We start from the raw sequence: 18,192 nt of genomic DNA on the forward strand, positions 1-18,192 counted from the left end.
TGATCCACATGAACCAATGTATAAAATTTTTTATATCCAGATCCACTAGTTTCTAAAAAAATGAGCGATAACTGTCACTTGTAAAATGCTTTTACAGGACTGCGGTTTATTAGATAAAGCTAATCTTAAATTACTTGTAAACCCGAAATATGTGAAATTGTGAAAAGACATGAGGCTTCAATCGGTTATTAAGGCATAACTTGTGAGGTAAATTAGTGATTTTAGACTTGCTATTATAACACAAAACAATAGCTCACAAAACATTAGCTTGCAAATTATGAAGTGGAAATTGGTTATGTGGTTGCAACTTGCCACTTAAATATGCAACTTTTTTTTGAACTTGATTAAACTTAAATTGAGGGATATTTTGTTCAACATTATTGACCTATATGCAAACACCTAATTGACCTTGACTCTAATTTCATATTCGCATATGATGTACACAAGCTATGTAGAAGGTCGAGTAGCAACGTTGAGCCAATTGACGAGCCATCGTGGCCTAGGCGGGAACAACAAGGTTCATGCCTAGGGAACCGATTAATTTGTTATTTGGAGAGGGAAAGGAAAGAAAGTTAGCATGTAAACCAGAATTTCTAAATACAACATAAGCTATTGTTGCATGCAAGCCTCTACATTTTGAAATTATTATATAATAAACTGAATAAGTAGCAGCAATAAATAAGAAATTTTTGAAAGGGAAAATCATATACATCTTTCTAACCCTTTTTTTTTCCTTTTGAAGTTTTATCACAACAATCCCACTGCACAGCTTAGATGCAATCTGTTCTCCAAGCCTCTCAAGTGATGACCCAATAGCATACACCTGTATACCAAAAATAATTAGTTGTTCATTTCCAATTTTCCATACACAGAGGCCAAACAACTATTGTAATGCATCAAACACTATGGAATTATGAACGAGTCGATGTCAAACTAGTAAATAAAAATATAGCTTGAAGATACAATACTAACCAGAATAGAAGCTTTGCTAGGTAATCTCGTGAAGTACCTATGGTGTCACTGATGTCATCAATATCGTGTGGGAAGTTTTCTTGAGTTCCTATATCTGAATCTCCCGATGAGTCAGAGGTAATCTCTTCCTTGAAGAATCTTCTAGACGTACATTGTACAAGTTCACGTATAACTTCCTCAACCTCTGAAGATGACGGTCTAGAAAGTTCATTCACCTGTTCCAACATGATGGATGAGTCGAATTTCGCTACTTTGATGAATGATTAATATAGCTGTGATGAAATTAGGGTAATTAGTAATTACCATGTCAGGATCCAGTGACCGCAAGTACTTTAAAAGATCATTGTCGCTTTCTCTTGTATCTTCAATTTGTGTATTTTCCTGCTTCCTAGCATGTAGTTCCTAAGATAAAAAGGTCATAAATTAGTTAAAAAATATGAGATGAAACTGCACACGGTGCCTCACCTTCTTGGCGATAGATATCTCCGATTCCAACCGTTTGATGTAATTCAAAGCTTCAGGAGCCAAATCACCCAAACAATTTTGAAGATTTAGTCTCTCGGCTTCTTCTGTACAGCAATCTACAAAAACATCATCACACGAACATTCACTTTTCTCAACCTTCTCCTCTGAGGCCTCATTATCCTCACCAGAATTCAGCCTTTTTACATCATTGGAAGAAATAACTTCAAAATTCCTCATCAACATAATCCTATATTCAGCATTCCATAGAGTATACCTAAACAACACACACCAATCCAATCCTCAACCAATCATTCACATAGATCCACTGAGTTAATATCAATTGTACTAAAGATTATACCTAAACAACACACACCAATCCAATCCTCAACCAATCATTCACATAGATCCACTGAGTTAATATACAATTTGTACTAAAGATTATACCTAAACAACACACATCAATCCAATCCTTAACCGCTCATGCACACATATCCATTAAGTAAACAACCAAGTTGTACTAATTAACAAACAAAACTACATCTAACTGCAATTTACCCTGTGATAAACGAAGATGACAATAACCGATCTAGAGGACGTTTCGAAACTCTAACCATAACCGTAAACTGATCCGACGGAAGCAACCCTAGCATCGTCGAAATCGTCTGCTTCATCGAATCCTTCGCGGCATCAGAAACGCCGTTCGAAATCACGGAACAATCCAACGGCTCGATCTTCTTCAACATATTCGCGATGACGGAGAATTCACGGTCGAAGGAAACATTCCGTTGAGTTGATACAAATTCATCAGATACTCCGCCGCCGTCAACGCCGGAGATTAGACAGTTGACGGTAACAACATGACCTAGACGTTTCTTCGACGGCGGCGAGGGGCGGAGGAGGAGGTGGTGAGTGTAGGGCGGCGGTTGGTGGTGGTGGAATGGTGAGAAGTCGGTGAAACGTGAGAATAAAGCCCTAGAGGAAGCTGCCGCCATTAGTGTCTCCGGCGAAGCCCTCAGGCGAGTATATCTTCTGCTCTGATGTTCACAATTAATATGTTTGTTTGGTTGTGAATATGAGTGGTGGGGTTTAATACTATGGCCTTATTGGTTGAGACTAATTACATCTTTGACATTAGTTTTTTATTCAGCTTATTAATTAGATACGCTAAAACCATGTGTAGTGGTTAGCTCAACAAACGTTCTGGCGTGAAAATACAGTGTTGTCGGTCCATGCCCATAAAACCATCATGTGCCTGCGTTATGAAAAGCGTTGTATTTGGGGCTTGAGGATTTTCAACGGTGTGGGGGCAAATATATGGGTGAGGTGGATGCTCTTAATTGGTGGATGTAATTTAGGTTTGTTTTGATTGGTTCACGTTTATTTTCTTTTTAAATTTCTTTTAATATCTTCCACGCCACTTTCCCACCCTGTGTTTTTTTCTCCACACCACATGCTGACGTGGTTGTCACATGTCGCTCCACGCCCTTCCCTCAAGGCTCCCCCCCCCACCCCACACACACAGCGTATATTCTAAGTGAAAATATTATAGAAAACAAGTAACTGATTTTTTGTTGGCTAACAAACACTTAATAATTATAATTCTTGAACATATATGTTTATAATTAGAAGTATAAAAAACGCAAAACAGAAGTTAAATTATAACATAATTTTTCATATGTAAATATGTAACATATATACATAAACTATAAGATATATAAAAAAGAAGTTAATATTTGAGTGGGCAATCAATGAATTAATTAAAAATTAAAATATTGTTGAATAGTAAATGAACTTTGTCACATGCTTGATTGTTTATGCTGAAACACGTTCAATTCATCATTTAATTTAATTTATTATAGAAATATTATATTTATCTTTGAATAAAAGGTAGCTTTAAAAAGACGTGGAGTCCAATTTGGTGTGTGTTTATAGCAAAAATTATAAAAGTATATTACTAAACGACAAAAGATAATAATTCTTAAACGGATTTGCCCTTTTTATTTAATTAATTACAGTTTTTTATTCGTGTGTATAAACTATAAACTAACTAGTATAGAGACAATGGCCAATGATCTCTAGATCAAGTGGTGGAGGACTTGCATTTCTCTTGAGAGATGCAGGTTCGACTCCCACTTGGTGCAGAGTGAGGCACTGGTGGGCAATGATAGGAGACCTAGGGAAACCTGGGTTGGATCCTTGAGCCAAACGGGTTTTACCGGTAACTTCACTGTCGTGCCTACGGGCGGGTGGGTTACCGGGTTTTCCCCGGAATTGGTGGTGGACTCGGGTTACTCTCGGAGTACTCCGTTTGTCCAGTGGGTGCCCCGAGAGTGCTCGGGATTGAGTTTGTTGGCCGTTAAAAAAAAAAAGTATAGAGACAATGGGTTGTGGGTATATTTAAAACAGCGGGAGCCACTAGTTGTAGCCAATGAGAATCATAAAGAGGCCCAACGACCATCCGTTTGCTTGGACCAACACCTCTTATTATATAATCCTTATGATTTGATTTTATTCAAATTTTTATTTCCATGTATAAAAGTTATAAGTAATGTTAGTTTTGTGGAATGTAACTGAAATTCGTAGAAGAATTGTAATTTAATAGAATTGTAATTTGATTTGAAATTTAGGTGTCTTTGTTTAACAGAATAAAGTGAAATCTAGATGATATTAGAATATAGATTTTGTTCTATGTGTTGTTCAATTTTTTTTGGCACATTGAAACAATTTATTTATACGTTTAAGAAAACAGAGACGATTACAGACTAATGGCAGGTAGACGAGCAACAAGTTGCGTCGCTACCCCCTTCTGAATAGCAAACCCTACCCTGCTAAACAGCTTTTTCATGCTTAGCTACTTTCCCCGCCTCTGCCTTGGTTATCGTCTGTCCCGCCAGAAACCTGTGGTCCTTTAGCCCAACGAGGGGGGACACACTTGTCAAATCGACACACGCGTGTTTCCCTCCTTCCCATCAAAAAACAAGAATGTTAGCGGATCATATGGTAGATCTCCCTTTTAATGGATCGGACAAGAAGTTCACCGAAGGTTCCCTTTTTGCCAAGATCCCTGCCCGCTTAAGGACATCATAAAGCACATCTCGAACTAAATCATGTCGATATTTAAAACCCAGTAATTCTTTGCAATGTACTGCATGCTCCCCAAAAGAATCCAAGCAACACTTTCGACATACAGGACACGAGTCATCAACCGGGAAAAAGGGTATCATCAGCCGGTACTTGAAGATAGCCCGGTATTCCACATCCGACATACATTACCCTAAACTTTCGATGAGAACAACAGACAGGAAATCCTGAGCATGGGGGGCTCGCAAACACTCAAACACGGTTCGCTGTCGAGGGGACACTTTTAATTCTTTTTTTTTTTTTTTTTTTTTTTGCTAAAACCAACAAAATAAGAAATAAAATGAACATTCTAATTTTATTAAGATCTTATTTTGTGAAATGAACGTTACCTAATGTTTGTGTAATATAGTATTCATTTTCTACTAAGTTTGGAATCTAGCAGTACTGTTAAGTTTGTATAAAATCCATTTTGATATGGAAGAATTTATTTTACGATTGGGAGTTCTCGATCAAAGGGAGTGTTTTAATTTTATAACATCTTGATGGGGTATGGTCCTAAATCTTGCACTGAAGCAGTCGCGAGTGACCATTACCCTTATCAAATACTCCCACCAGCAAGGACTTATCTGCGTCCGTGCAGGCACATGCGAACGCAGTTGGCGATTGCAATCAGTCAAGTGATGAGAAGACTTACCTTGTGTACTGTTTTCGTCACGACAAGGGATGCGGTAAAAACAGCAGTTACCGCACGTAGCGATGCGGCTTAGCTCCGCATCCTGTACACATCTTCGTCAAAGCAAGGGACGCGGAAATGTAACATCCTAACATGCTTTAACTGAAAAGACGCAGCGGAATTACGTACCATAAAATTTCTTTCATTAAAAACGTTTTATACTACTTGAAACTTCAATATAAAATAACCTTTTTACAATATACGCAACCTTCGTACTCATTTACAAAATGAAAGTCTAACTTATGTCTATCATTTTACATACTCCAGGATCCCCGTACAATCTATCTTGCAACTCGGACCTTGATCGCTACACCTCATGATGATGATTTGTCATTCGTACAACCTGCACCCACCACATACATTCACAACATTAGTATACATCATTTACAAACAAGATTCTTAATCATGTAGTCTCGCTACGTTCTATCCACATATACTTTTCGTCCCGTTTTCTTTCTAGGTCTAGTCATTCCATCCGGGCGTCTAATCCTTGACGAACTTCAATATAGTACCTGCACCATATTTCATTCTCGAGGCACACTTTTAATAACGTCAATACTTAAATGTAGTGAAACTACGCATACATTACATACCTGACTGTGTACATACATCTCTACCCACATACATGCCTACATACATACACAACTACATACAACCATAAATACATGCATACTTAACTACATACAAACATACCTTCCCGCATACATACGTGCATACATAACTACATACAACCATAAATACATGCATACTTAACTACATACAAATATACATTCATAAAACGGATCATAACTACACATGTGCATACCTTCGCTCGCACGTACATGTACTTACATAATTACATAAATACATTCATACATACATACATACTACCTCATCTTCATGATTACTTATTAGCTTAAGCGTATTGGGAAGAAGTTAAATCTATACATACTGACCCACATACTTAATTCGTTTTCCGTACACACACTTACCCTTTCCATTCTTACTCACGCTTCCTAAACACCTTTTAAATAACTTTCGGGTACATTTCGGATCTTAAAGATGAGTTCCACACTTAACCGTAGCTTATCAAGCCATTTGGTAGGGTTAAGGTGCATTATAGAAGCTTATCGGGGCTTGGGATGAATTCACGAGGCCCAAAATTAAGGGAAAACAAAGAAAAACATAACTTACAATTTGCACCTGACCTCCACCGTAAGCTACGGTGGCTACCGTAGCTTACGGTGGCCCCAAAACCTTATGGTGACATTACACTGTCTTACGGCAGAAGGAAAGGCCCAGCATCCACCGTAGCTTACGGTGGGCACCGTAAGCTACGGCGATGCCCAGATCAGCCCCCTATTTTAATACTAAAACTTGCATAACTTTCTCGTCTTGCATCCGTTTCACTTGAAACTTGTTTCTAAATGTTCATAAAACATTTCCCTACCTTATTAACTAAAAATTTATCCCTTGAGGTCCTTAAACTTCATAAATTACATCATCGATACACGATTCATGCATATATGTTTGACCCGCTTGATCTATATCATGCACTTCCCAACTTACCTAACCTCATTCGGCTACCTTCCATTAGACTAACCCTATCACTACCTTTACTTCATACTTTCTTACATAACTTCTAGATAATTTACCAAATAACAAAACATATTAAGTCAAAAGGGTAAGTTTGGGATTCACTTACCTTGAGCGTCCGTTTTCGCATCCACTTTCTTGTCTCCTCTTGACCCGTTAGTCTTTCTTGCTTGAGTCCATTTCCACATGATCCCTAATGCTTTCGTGTCACCGCAATCACATCCTTGTTAGTATACATGATTTTACATATAAATGATCATGTCGAATGCATAACTCGCAATTAGCTTTCATAGTCAAGTCTAACAAACATAAGGCATACGCCCAAATCATATCTTTTCAAACTCATACAATCCATCATGTTAACGCATAAAACGCATATTAATTTAACACATACCAAATGACGTTCCAAGATCTTATAATTGTGTCAAAAATCTAGCTATGTCCCTTATATCCAGTTGACTTCCAAAAGTCAACGGTTTAATGTATAAACTTCCGACTTAACTTCATATATTCACTACATCATATTAGGCTATACATATGACACTATATACATTTCCTACTTATGATGTAAATGTACTTACAACCACATAATCACATAATCATACACGCATACATATTTACTCACACATTCATTCGTTTCATTACACACACGTTCTTGTTAGCATATGAAATTATACAAGAGAACAACCATATTAATTCACAATTCACAATAATTCATACTTAGCAATGAACTATATCTAAACTCAATTCTCATGTTAATTTACTATCAAACACCCCTTTATCACATTCCATAACTAATTACCACTTTTTTGCATATTATTTCACCTTCTACACTCACCTAGTCATTTCATCGAACACTTGGCATGCGTACAAGTTTCTAAACATGATGTACAAGTAACCTTCATTCTTTCTTCCTAGTTCTTGTTTTCAATCATCCAACTACCAATAACAATTTAATCTCATACCATATTCAATATAACTAACAATTTGGTCACATGCAACATATCATATCAAGAATCAAACAAAGATTGGACATGGGTGACATACCCATGTCGCCATTTCTACTAACCCAAGTGGGTTTCATCTCCAAATCTCAAATAACATCAAATCTTGCATAATTCACATTCCAATGATAATTCTAACATATGTTCATGCTTAATTTCATCCCAATTCATGGATTAAGACCTAAACCATTTCATACAAGATCACCAATCTTAGTTTTCGAGACATACCTTTTGATCCTCTTGTGATGGTGAGCATTAAATCGTGTTTATTCATGATTTTGGGCTTCGATTCAACCTTCAATTTGGAACTTCTTTAAGAACTAGGGTTTGCACCCCTTTGTTCTTCTCCAGAGCATTCCACGCACACACACACGATGTATGTGTGTTGTGTGTTGTGTGTTGTGATTTTGTTTAATAAAACATAACTTTCCCCCTTGTTCATATATGGTCCCTCAAGTTTGTTCCCTTGTTTGCTTTGCTAAACTTTTGACTAGGTATAATAACCTAGTTACTACATTCTATTTTATTAAACATGGGGTCTCATTAGCAAATTTAGTAATTCGAGTTTTTGGAGCGTTACTTAACTAGGTTAATTAACCTAGTCGTTTATTTCATGCTAAGTCATATAAGAACACATGGCAATTATAAACATTCGGGTTTTGGGATGTTACAGGAAACAACCATAGTTACCACAGATAGCGATGCGGCCCAGCACCGCATTCTATTGACGACGCAAGTGGGACTGCCACCTTGACTTAAGTGGCCAAAACAGCAAGTGGCACTAATAGCAGTCATCTGTCAGCCTACACGTAAGCAACGATGGCATACAGACTGACAGCCACATCGGGATGTGGCGTCGCCTCCATGACCTACGTGCCTGACATGCCTGCAAGGGGCTGCGCGTCGTCAGTCTAGCCACTCAATTACCCTCCTTCACTCTTCGGCTATATATACCCATTCGGGCCAGGTTTGAGGTATCACTTATCAACTCACTCACTCTTACTACTATCACACACTTTGTTTTCAAGCAAATTACTGATTCTCACGTCGGAGAGTGGTAACAAGGAGCACCACCCAATCCATCCTCCTTGTTACGAGTCATGGTGTGTTTTCCTTGTGCAGGAGACAGATCAGTGGACGATCCAGCCACCGATCCTCGGAAAGAAGGGATTAACCCTACTTGATGAGACCAGTGAATTAACCTCCCTATGTTAACTACTGTTTCATCAAACTTCTATACAAAAATCCTGTTAAAGGTCGCAAAGAAAGGTCGCAAAATCGATTCTGAAACTGCAATAACCCAGATGAAAAAACCAATTGAAATGAACATACAATCAATTCTCTCATTGTTATTGAATGAATCGCCAACAATTGGATATTTTTTTGGTTCTTCATGATTTATGTATGTGAGAGACACCTGGGTTGAACCATTTAAAATTTGAGGAAGTGGAGTACCAAGTACAAAGAAAACATAAAAGAAATGAAAATATGACTACCTAAAAGGAATGAAAATATAAGGGGGTGTTGCTTTTTTAACAAAGCTTATAGTTTTTTTTAGTTTTTTTTACAAAATAAGCTTAATTTGATGTTTGGTTTAGCTTTTTAAGCTTATGCTTATTAGCTTATATAAGCTAATTTGAATAAGCTTATTTGATGATGGTTTTTTAGCTTATTTGAAGAAACCTTCTTTGTGTAAGGGCAAATGATATAAATAAGCTATAAGCTAATCCAAACACATTAAAAAGAGCTTATCAAATAATAGAAAATAAGCTATAAGCTAATTTAAAATATAAGCATAAGCCAAAAAATAAAAACTAGGCCAAACACCCCCTAACTCTTTTTTATTTATATAGTTTATTAAAATATAAAATAAGCTTTTCCAGCTTTTGAGCTTTTGTGCTGGACGTTCACCGCTAATCATTTCACATTCAAATTTTTATTTTTATTTTTATTTGTCTAAGTCTTTATTTAAATATGTTATATATTTTGAACAACCCGTTTTTTGATCCGTACCTCTAACCTGAAGCCCTGAACCAACAAAAACCTTTTTTGAGTCTAATGGATAACTATTGCAATCACTCTTTTAAAAAAAAAAAATAAACGCTTTTAAACCAACACGACCCGAAACCCGTTCCAACCCGAAACCCGCCCCGACCCGTTTCGACTCGAATCAAAACAACCTTTTTTTTGAATTGACCCATTTTGACCTGCACCCGTTTTGACCTGCCACCCGACCTGACCCACCCATTTTGCCCGGTATACTTTTTATCCTTCATTTGATAATTTTGATTCATGGACTCTTTGGTTGAGGTATTTGAAACTCTTTGCCGATACGCGATGTGTTTAGAACCACCGTTGTATCTCGGAACTGGAGGCACCATTGTGTTAACTTACCTAAACTTGAGTTTGATGACACACTGCTACAAGGATCAAGCAATAATAACCAATCACACATCATCAAGTGTAAAGTTTTGCATGCTATCTATACTGTGTTGTTACTACTACACCGCGGTCCGGTGCTAGAGTTCTCTCTTTGTGTCTCTCAACTTCCAAGCTGTTGTGAGATTATACTGCATCTTGCAAACAACAACACCCTTGAGAAGTTTAATCTTTTCATGAGCTATGGTAATGACTATAAGTTACCTAAATCCTTCTTTGGTCTGCATAGGTTAACGCATTTAAACCTCAATAACTGTGCTTTTGAGCTTCAATCACCCATTTTGAGATTTCAGAGGCTTACAAGCTTATGCTCTCCTTTCATAATGTCAGCATCACCAGTGGCGGAGCCACACTTTAAACAACGGTGTCGTCCGACACCATTGAATTTTATGTAGCAAATACAATGTATAATAGAAAAAACTCGAGCGACACCATTTTTTTTTACGAGCGACACCATTGTTTTGTTTTCTTCTAAAAGAATTACATAATAAACAAATTTATATTAAAAAAATTAAGCCTAGTTACTTGAATTTAATTAGTATAATTTAAATTATTAAAGGTCCATGCTCATTTTTTATTTTTTCTAATCCACTAAGTATTATAGTCTTATGTCTAATTGATTTTGTTTCAATTGTTTAACCTAATAGGATGTTTGATGATCATTTCAATGATGTGTGCATTTGTTTGTTATAATGAAAAAGAGGGTTTATTTATTTATTTATTTATTTTTTTTTGTAAGAGGCCATTGAAAACATTATGAATCGTTCTCAAAACATGAAAATGCGTACATAGCAACTATTAAATGCATTTTTTATATATATTTCAAATGACTTTGTAATTTTATTATGTGTTTTTATTCAATGACATTGTACTTTTACTGTGATATTTGCTTTTATTATCTAATTTGACCCGACTAGATCTGAACCGATCCAAAAAAGTTCGACTCCGGGTTACTATAAACCAGAATATCCATAAAAAATGACACCATAAGAAAAATTTCTGGCTCCGCCACTGAGCATCACCAAGACAATGCTTATATATATAATAAGTTGTTGCCCTATACTCAAGAGCTTCACTTTGGTATGATCAAAAACGTTCATGGGTGCTACTTTATTTTTTATTTTAACCAAAAAAACTATATTTTTATTTATTTATAATTATTCTCGAAACTCGCAAAAAGAATGTCTGTAAATATTTATTTATTGCTTTCCCTCTTTACATTTGAAAAATGGAAAATATCAGGTGTGTTTTAATATAAAGCTTATAAAAACCAAAAAGATTTTATTTCTATTTTATATTTGATTGCAGATTGAAGATGAAAAGCATCTCAGGGGAAGTGAGTATTCTGTTCTTGCTCTCGGCTGTTTCAGTTGTTGCCTTTGATCGAGCATTTGGAGATGAATTGTTGTGCTGTTAAGGTAGGAGACTAGATTTCATACCAGAAATTGAATTATTGTTATTGTTGTTGTTGTTGATTTTAGTTTTTCGGTTAAAGTGTTTTGCTTCAGGTGATATCCCAGAGAGTCTCCCGAACATGCTAGTCCATCTGCGTGATCTTATATTATATGGACTGTCCTTTGGACAAGAAGATGAGCTACGTTTTGTTCTTCTCTTGGTTGCAAGCTCCCCAAATTTAAAGAAAGTAAAAATGGAGGTAAAATTATACACATCCCCCAACTGATACTTTTCTAAAACTAATTGTTTTGACCTGAACTCAGTTTCGTCACAACCTTTTTTAATCCTTTACCTGACCTGACCCATATGTTTTCACTGCCTTTAAGTCTTACCTAACATTGTTATTGCCTATAGGTGTATGATTCTCATGTGTTTTTCTTTTCACTAAGCAAGAAATGTTTCGCTTTTTCCATAGATGAACTACAATCCAACGAATCACAAACCGCCATGAACCTTTTTGACTTGCAAGACTATCCGTATCTTATTAACTTGGATCATCTCGTTGAATTGGAGATTACAAACTTTAGTAACATGAAACCTGGAATGGATCACGTCGTTTTTTACTGAACTTGTTTTGGTTGTGTGATTGATGTCTTTTGGTTTGTTTATTTTCTTCCTTTAAACTTGTTGTGTTTGCAGCTTGTGTTTTGAATGGAACCAAAGATATCATTTCCGAAATTAATTAGTAGGCCCGTTAATACCAACCCAAACTTAATTAGTAAGTGCAGCCCAAGTGACTCATTTCTATTTTGGGCCATGAAAATGGCCTAATGGGTGCCTACCTCCTACTCAAGTAGTGCTTGAAATAAACTTGCAACACTTGATAGAAATTTGAGGAAGTGGATACAGAGAAAACCTAAAAGGAATGAAAATATAACTCATTTTTATTTATAGTTTATTAAAATATAAAATAAGCTTTTTCAGCACAAACTTTTGTGCTGGACATTCACCGCTAATCGATTCACATTCAAATTTTTATTTGTATTTGTCTAAGTCTTTATTTAAATAGGATAGATATTTTGAACCCGTTTTTGACCCGTACTTCTAACCCGAAGTCCTGAACCAACAAAAACTTTTTTTTGAATCTAATAGATAACTATCACAATCTCTCCTTTTTTAAAAAATAAACGTTTTTAAACCAACCCGACCCGAAACTGGTTCTGACCCAAACCCCACCCCGACCCGAGCCCGTTCTAACCCAAACCCGCTTTGACCCGAACCAAAACAACCTTTTTTTTTAATTGACCCAATTTGACCAGAACACATTTCAACCCGAATCCGTTTTGACCCGCCATCCGACCTGACCCAACCCATTTTGCCAGGTATAAAGTTTATATTTACCAACTGTGCCCTATCAAAAACACCGATTACCGATACATATTATAACCCACAAAAGGAAAGAAACATGTCTGAATAGCCAAAATAAACAAGTCATTTTCGGTAAAGAAATTAGTGATGTCACAACTTCTTACCACATGTAAAAACCTCAAACTACTGAGCAGGTTTACAAAATCTAACCACATTAGTACCACTGCCATCTGCCAATGATTATGGCAACTAGAACCTCCTAAAAATGTACCAAAATCAGTGCATTAAGGCCATATGCACACACACAGTCACTAGTCCTCATCTCTCTTCAACAACAAATAGCCTACCATTAAAAATCAGATAAAGATTCACGGGACTGGCTGTACCTGCTTCTTCTCATCCGCTTCAACATGCCATGATTTCCACGCCTCCACATAGTGTCCAAAAAGTTCACATAAAGCTGTAATATTATTAACGAAAGTTATTAAACATATGTTTTCACTTATATAGATGATAATTTCGACCCATGTACTTATGTTTTATGCATACGTCAATTCTGATTATGTTTGATATCTAACAGGCAAATAGGTTTATAAATTGGTTAATTATAAGGAGAGTGGGTCAAAAGTCGCTCAAATATTTCAGTGCATAAACCATGTGATTAACTGTAGGCAAAAGAATGAACTGTTATTGAAAGAATAAACCTTTTTAATCATACTGACAGTCTGACACAATATACATTTATAAAAAAATTGGATAAAAGTGTTTCGGGTCAATCCGACACATTAGTCTTGCACAAAAATACCCGCTTTGATCCGTAACACGTAGGGCTGCAAACAAACCAAACGTTCAGCGAAGAATTCTTGAACCGCTAGGCGAGAAGTTTGTTTGTGTCCGTTCGTTTAATAAATGAACGAACACGAACAGGCGATTCCATTCGTTTAGTTAAATGTTGTCGTTTGATAAATGAACGAACACGAACAAGCAATTTCGTTCGTTTAGTTAAATGAACAAACATGAACAGAGGCCGCGTTAGTCCATTTATGTTCGTGAACGTTCGCTAATGTACCAAAATTAGTGTGTTTTAGATTTTATGTTTTATTTAAATACTTCAAAATCGCGACAAATAAAATATTTAATAAGTATCAGTGTATTCTATATTATGTTAATGAATGCTTGTTTGTGCTCAGTTGTTTCCACTTGTGTTCATTGCTTAAAATTAACAAACAAACACGAACATAAATCTTGTTCATGTTCGTTTGGTTCGCTTGCAGCCCTAGTTACACGTCTCGACCTGCCTATTTTGCCACATGTAAGATTCAGAAAATTACCTGTATTCCGATACTGAGGACGATAAGTATCCGCCAAGTTCTCCCAGTCCTGAGCCCGCTTTGACTTTTTGTTTCCACAAACTCCTACTTTTTGTACAATAGCAGGTGTGAACGGGCCAAAAACAAACTCCTTTGAGTTGCGTGCAGGCTGCATCTGCGTTGTTACATTCTCATCATACTCGATCTTCACGTTATCAAAATTCCCATGCATTGCAACAGTCACACCTTTTGAGCTCCAATCAGACAGAGAATCTATCCGGTTTCTTTTTAAATCATCACGGTTCGTAATATCTGTTCCAAAATCTCTTCTTTTTGAGTTGTTTGTATCTAAAGTTCGGGATTTAGTATTTGGGTGTCCTTTAAGTCCCAACCATCTAAACGATGGTTTCCCACTTTCAGGATGACGCGTCTTCAATAGAAGGGTAGAAAACATTTAGATACGCTGACTTGTATAAAACTATAAATGAAGTATTTTCAATACGTATAAGAATATAAATTACCTTCTCAAGAAGATTCATGGAAGAAAATACATTTGCAATGTCATACAAACGCCTGACTTTTGCTGCATACACAAAATATGGTAAGTAAACTAGTATCATATAAATAACTCATGAAATCAAAGAGTACATGAAATTACTTCTCATGGCTGTTGGATCATGTACATCGCCCAACAACGCTGTTGCAGCAGTGTCCAACGAGATTAAATCTGCCTGTAAAATATATAAAAAGGTTGATTACTTTAGTTTAAGTTAGCTGAAAATAGGTAGTTTAGGTACCATGAAAGACGATGTTTACTAGCAGGTTCACTCACATTGGATAAGATGAATAACTTGATGAAATTCTGTGTCAGGAGTCCAAGTGATTTTTCCTTCCTGTTATTTTCTGACAAATGAAAAAAAGGAATACCAGTTAAGAATATAACTTACATCTTGAGAAGCTAAGCCCCCTTATGAAAGAAATCAACTTACCACTTTTAGAAGATCCAGATGATTTCGTATACCTGTCTGTGTATGAGTTGTTTGAATAAGAAGGCCCACGAGAATCGTTCTCACTTACAACCTGGTAAGAGAACCCCGTATTTAAAGTAAAATTTAGCAAAAAGCATCATGATAATCTAACATCAGTACAATCACTAACAAAACGTTGATATTGTAATTGTGTAAAGAAGTGCACCTAGGGATGGCAATGGGTCGGGTTTGGGACGGGTTTAGGTAATCCCAAACCCAAACCCGATTAGATAAGCTTGTCCCAAACCCGTCCCAAAACCCGTCGGGTTTCTAGCGGGTAAATACCCATCGGGTATCGGGTATACCCGCGGGTTTCGGGTAAACCCGTTAATTTAAAAAGATTACTCGTTGGGTATACTTATCTCAAAACCCATTGGGTGTCTATCGGGTAACTACTAACCGGTTACATTTTGTATTGTTATTATAAAGATATATATCAAATAACTACAATGTATACGGAATAAAATACCTATATGTGTAAAAAATGGATGTATCATATATATACATATTAATAATATAAAAGAAATTATAACGGGTATACAATCGGGTAAACGGGTACACTTTATCGGGTAATTGGGTCGGGTAAACGGGTATATCACTAAATCCCAAACCCGTCCCAAACCCGCGAAAAAAATAAAACCTATTCCCAAACCCGTCCCAAACCCGATTAACCGACCCCAAACCCGTCCCAAATGTATCGGGTTTCGGGTTTACCCATCGGGTTCGGGTTTGATTGCCATCCCTAAGTGCACCATCCACGGTCCATCTACAATTTGAGCCTTACTATACTATTGGCCAAAGAATTTCAATAGTTCTTGTAACATGTATAAATTAGCAAAAGAACCTCAAATTTAACATAAAAAAACTTACAGTTCCAAAGCTGCGCATTTGTGGTACTTTATGGTTCTCGTTAGATGTCTGTTTCTACATATAAACGTATATACAAAACATCAAAATCCAAATGATCATGATAACATTATAACAACCACACAAAAACAAACTCATTAATGTGATCAAAAACATATGTCTACAAGTACCCTAAGCTCTTCTAACGCATGAGGAATCGCACCAAAACCCTTCCAAGTATACGAATTCTTTGCTCTCCTTGTCATAACCTAAAATTTAAAAAAAAGTCAAACCCTAAATCCCCTATTCATATCCAATTTACAAAAACACAACAATAACAATAATAACAAATAACAAAAAGATAAACAGCATAAATTCCTTACACCAACACTTTCTAATATGTTCACAATGTCGTAAATCCGCCGCCTCTCAACACCTGTAAGTTTCCAATATCATCACATGATTTATATCCTTCTACTACATTTTCTTCAATAAAACAAAATTACATGTAATAATAAAAATTCAATGAAACAAAATTATAAAAAACCTAATTGATTCGCCGCGTTATCGAGTCCAATCGATTCGACACCTTCTCGATTATACAGCCTCAAAAAACTGAAAACAAATAAATCTCAAATCATTATACAAGATCTAAACAACAGTGCATGTGTGCGATTGATAAAGAAAAGGTAAGTGAGTAACTACTTGGAGCATAAGACACCGAGAGATTTCTCTTTACGGCTGTAGAGGTTAGGGTTTCTGTTTTCGGAATCGTGAAGTGACGTCATGGGTGAAATTGGTGGAAGTGAGCTCGATTTGATGTGGAATTGGTGGTGGTTGAAGGTTGATTTGGGGGATTGATGGCGGGATCTAGGGTTTGAATTGGGGATTTGAGTTGGTGGTGAAAGCGGAGGAGATTGGAAAAGAGCGATTTGAAACAGGCCGCGGGAATTTGAATCCGGGATGATGCGCGGCTTCCCCCCACCCCCTGGTTATAACTTTTTCTTCATTCTCTAATTTTGAATTTTACTTATTTGGTTTTGTAAAAACATAATCGGATTTTGTAAAGGGTCGTATTATTGGCACACACCTGAATCACCTTAATACGGGTCGTATAGGTTTATACGGGTCATATTGCTTTTCTAATTTCTAATAAAGACCGATGTGTCAGATTTTGTCTATTTGACTGGACCTATACGGATCGTATAGGTCTATACGAGTCGTATTGGTTGAGTGTTTTCTAAAAAAAATTATTATTTTAAATAAAAACTTCCTTAATTTTTTTAAGAATACCATGTACAATGTAGTGTAGTATAGGTGAGGTATAGGTCCCGTATGAGCATATATAGGTGAAGTAAAGGTCTCGTATATGTATCGTATAGGTTAATTTGTAATTTTAAAGGTATTTTGTTTGTATAATATATTTAAAGTGTTTTTTGTTTGTTTAATGGATAAAACATGTAAAGTAACCGCCAATATACGCCAAAATATGACATCATATAGACATAATACGCCATAATACGGAACAATACGACAAGTAGAGACATACTACGCCATAATACACGATAACACGACACGTATAGACAATCTACACCCTAATACGACACTTACAGACTATAAACGTGACATGACCAAACGTCACTGACATGACTCGTAAGGACACTATATGCCATAATACGCAAACATAATGACAATATACGACATTTAACGACAAAATACGTCTATTGATGATACTGTACGACGCGTATACATGCAACACGACACGATAGAGTACAAGTGGATTCCAAACAAAATTACACGTAATCATAGAATACGATACCACACGGAACCGAACATCGCCGTAACGACTCGTATAGAAGGTATTCTTCATAAAATGGCACGTAATGACAAAATACGTCAAAATACGACACGTATACACATCGAAAAGGCAAAACCTAAAATTATGAAATTTTGATTTTACCCCTATACGCACCACC

At 36.4% G+C, this 18,192-nt stretch overlaps 2 protein-coding genes and 2 long non-coding RNA genes across 5 annotated transcripts; 1 reads left to right on the plus strand and 3 right to left on the minus strand.

Annotated features, from left to right (window-relative positions):
- Positions 1-572: 572 nt before the first annotated feature.
- On the minus strand, positions 573-2,509 carry LOC110920750. The gene is made up of 5 exons (XM_022164948.2): positions 1,993-2,509; positions 1,438-1,711; positions 1,276-1,374; positions 973-1,187; positions 573-823 (listed from the first exon to the last, which is right to left on the minus strand). Exons 1-5 carry the CDS (start codon positions 2,427-2,429, stop codon positions 748-750), a joined length of 1,101 nt encoding a protein of 366 aa, XP_022020640.1. The 5' UTR covers positions 2,430-2,509; the 3' UTR covers positions 573-747.
- A 2,868-nt stretch (positions 2,510-5,377) lies between these two features.
- LOC110923982 lies at positions 5,378-8,222 on the minus strand. Its single transcript, XR_002584256.2, has 3 exons — positions 8,059-8,222; positions 6,936-7,025; positions 5,378-5,594 (listed from the first exon to the last, which is right to left on the minus strand). It is a non-coding gene; the product is annotated as an uncharacterized LOC110923982 (long non-coding RNA).
- Positions 8,223-11,582: 3,360 nt separating this feature from the next.
- Positions 11,583-12,402, plus strand: LOC110923131. Its single transcript, XR_002583761.2, has 3 exons — positions 11,583-11,687; positions 11,765-11,923; positions 12,140-12,402. It is a non-coding gene; the product is annotated as an uncharacterized LOC110923131 (long non-coding RNA).
- A 763-nt stretch (positions 12,403-13,165) lies between these two features.
- Positions 13,166-17,226, minus strand: LOC110922770 (E2F transcription factor-like E2FF). Of its 2 annotated transcripts, none has more exons than XM_022166973.2 (11): positions 16,922-17,226; positions 16,764-16,831; positions 16,600-16,652; positions 16,408-16,485; positions 16,241-16,288; positions 15,332-15,422; positions 15,175-15,245; positions 15,001-15,073; positions 14,864-14,925; positions 14,364-14,772; positions 13,166-13,492 (listed from the first exon to the last, which is right to left on the minus strand). In XM_022166973.2, exons 1-11 carry the CDS (start codon positions 17,002-17,004, stop codon positions 13,401-13,403), a joined length of 1,128 nt encoding a protein of 375 aa, XP_022022665.1. In that variant the 5' UTR covers positions 17,005-17,226; the 3' UTR covers positions 13,166-13,400. The 2 variants fall into 2 exon arrangements, with proteins under 2 accessions (XP_022022665.1, XP_022022664.1); XM_022166972.2 differs by having other exon boundaries at positions 16,241-16,294; positions 16,922-17,225.
- Positions 17,227-18,192: the final 966 nt, after the last annotated feature.

This window comes from Helianthus annuus, chromosome 17, assembly GCF_002127325.2.
Source record: "Helianthus annuus cultivar XRQ/B chromosome 17, HanXRQr2.0-SUNRISE, whole genome shotgun sequence".
NCBI classification, from domain to species: Eukaryota; Viridiplantae; Streptophyta; class Magnoliopsida; order Asterales; family Asteraceae; genus Helianthus; species Helianthus annuus.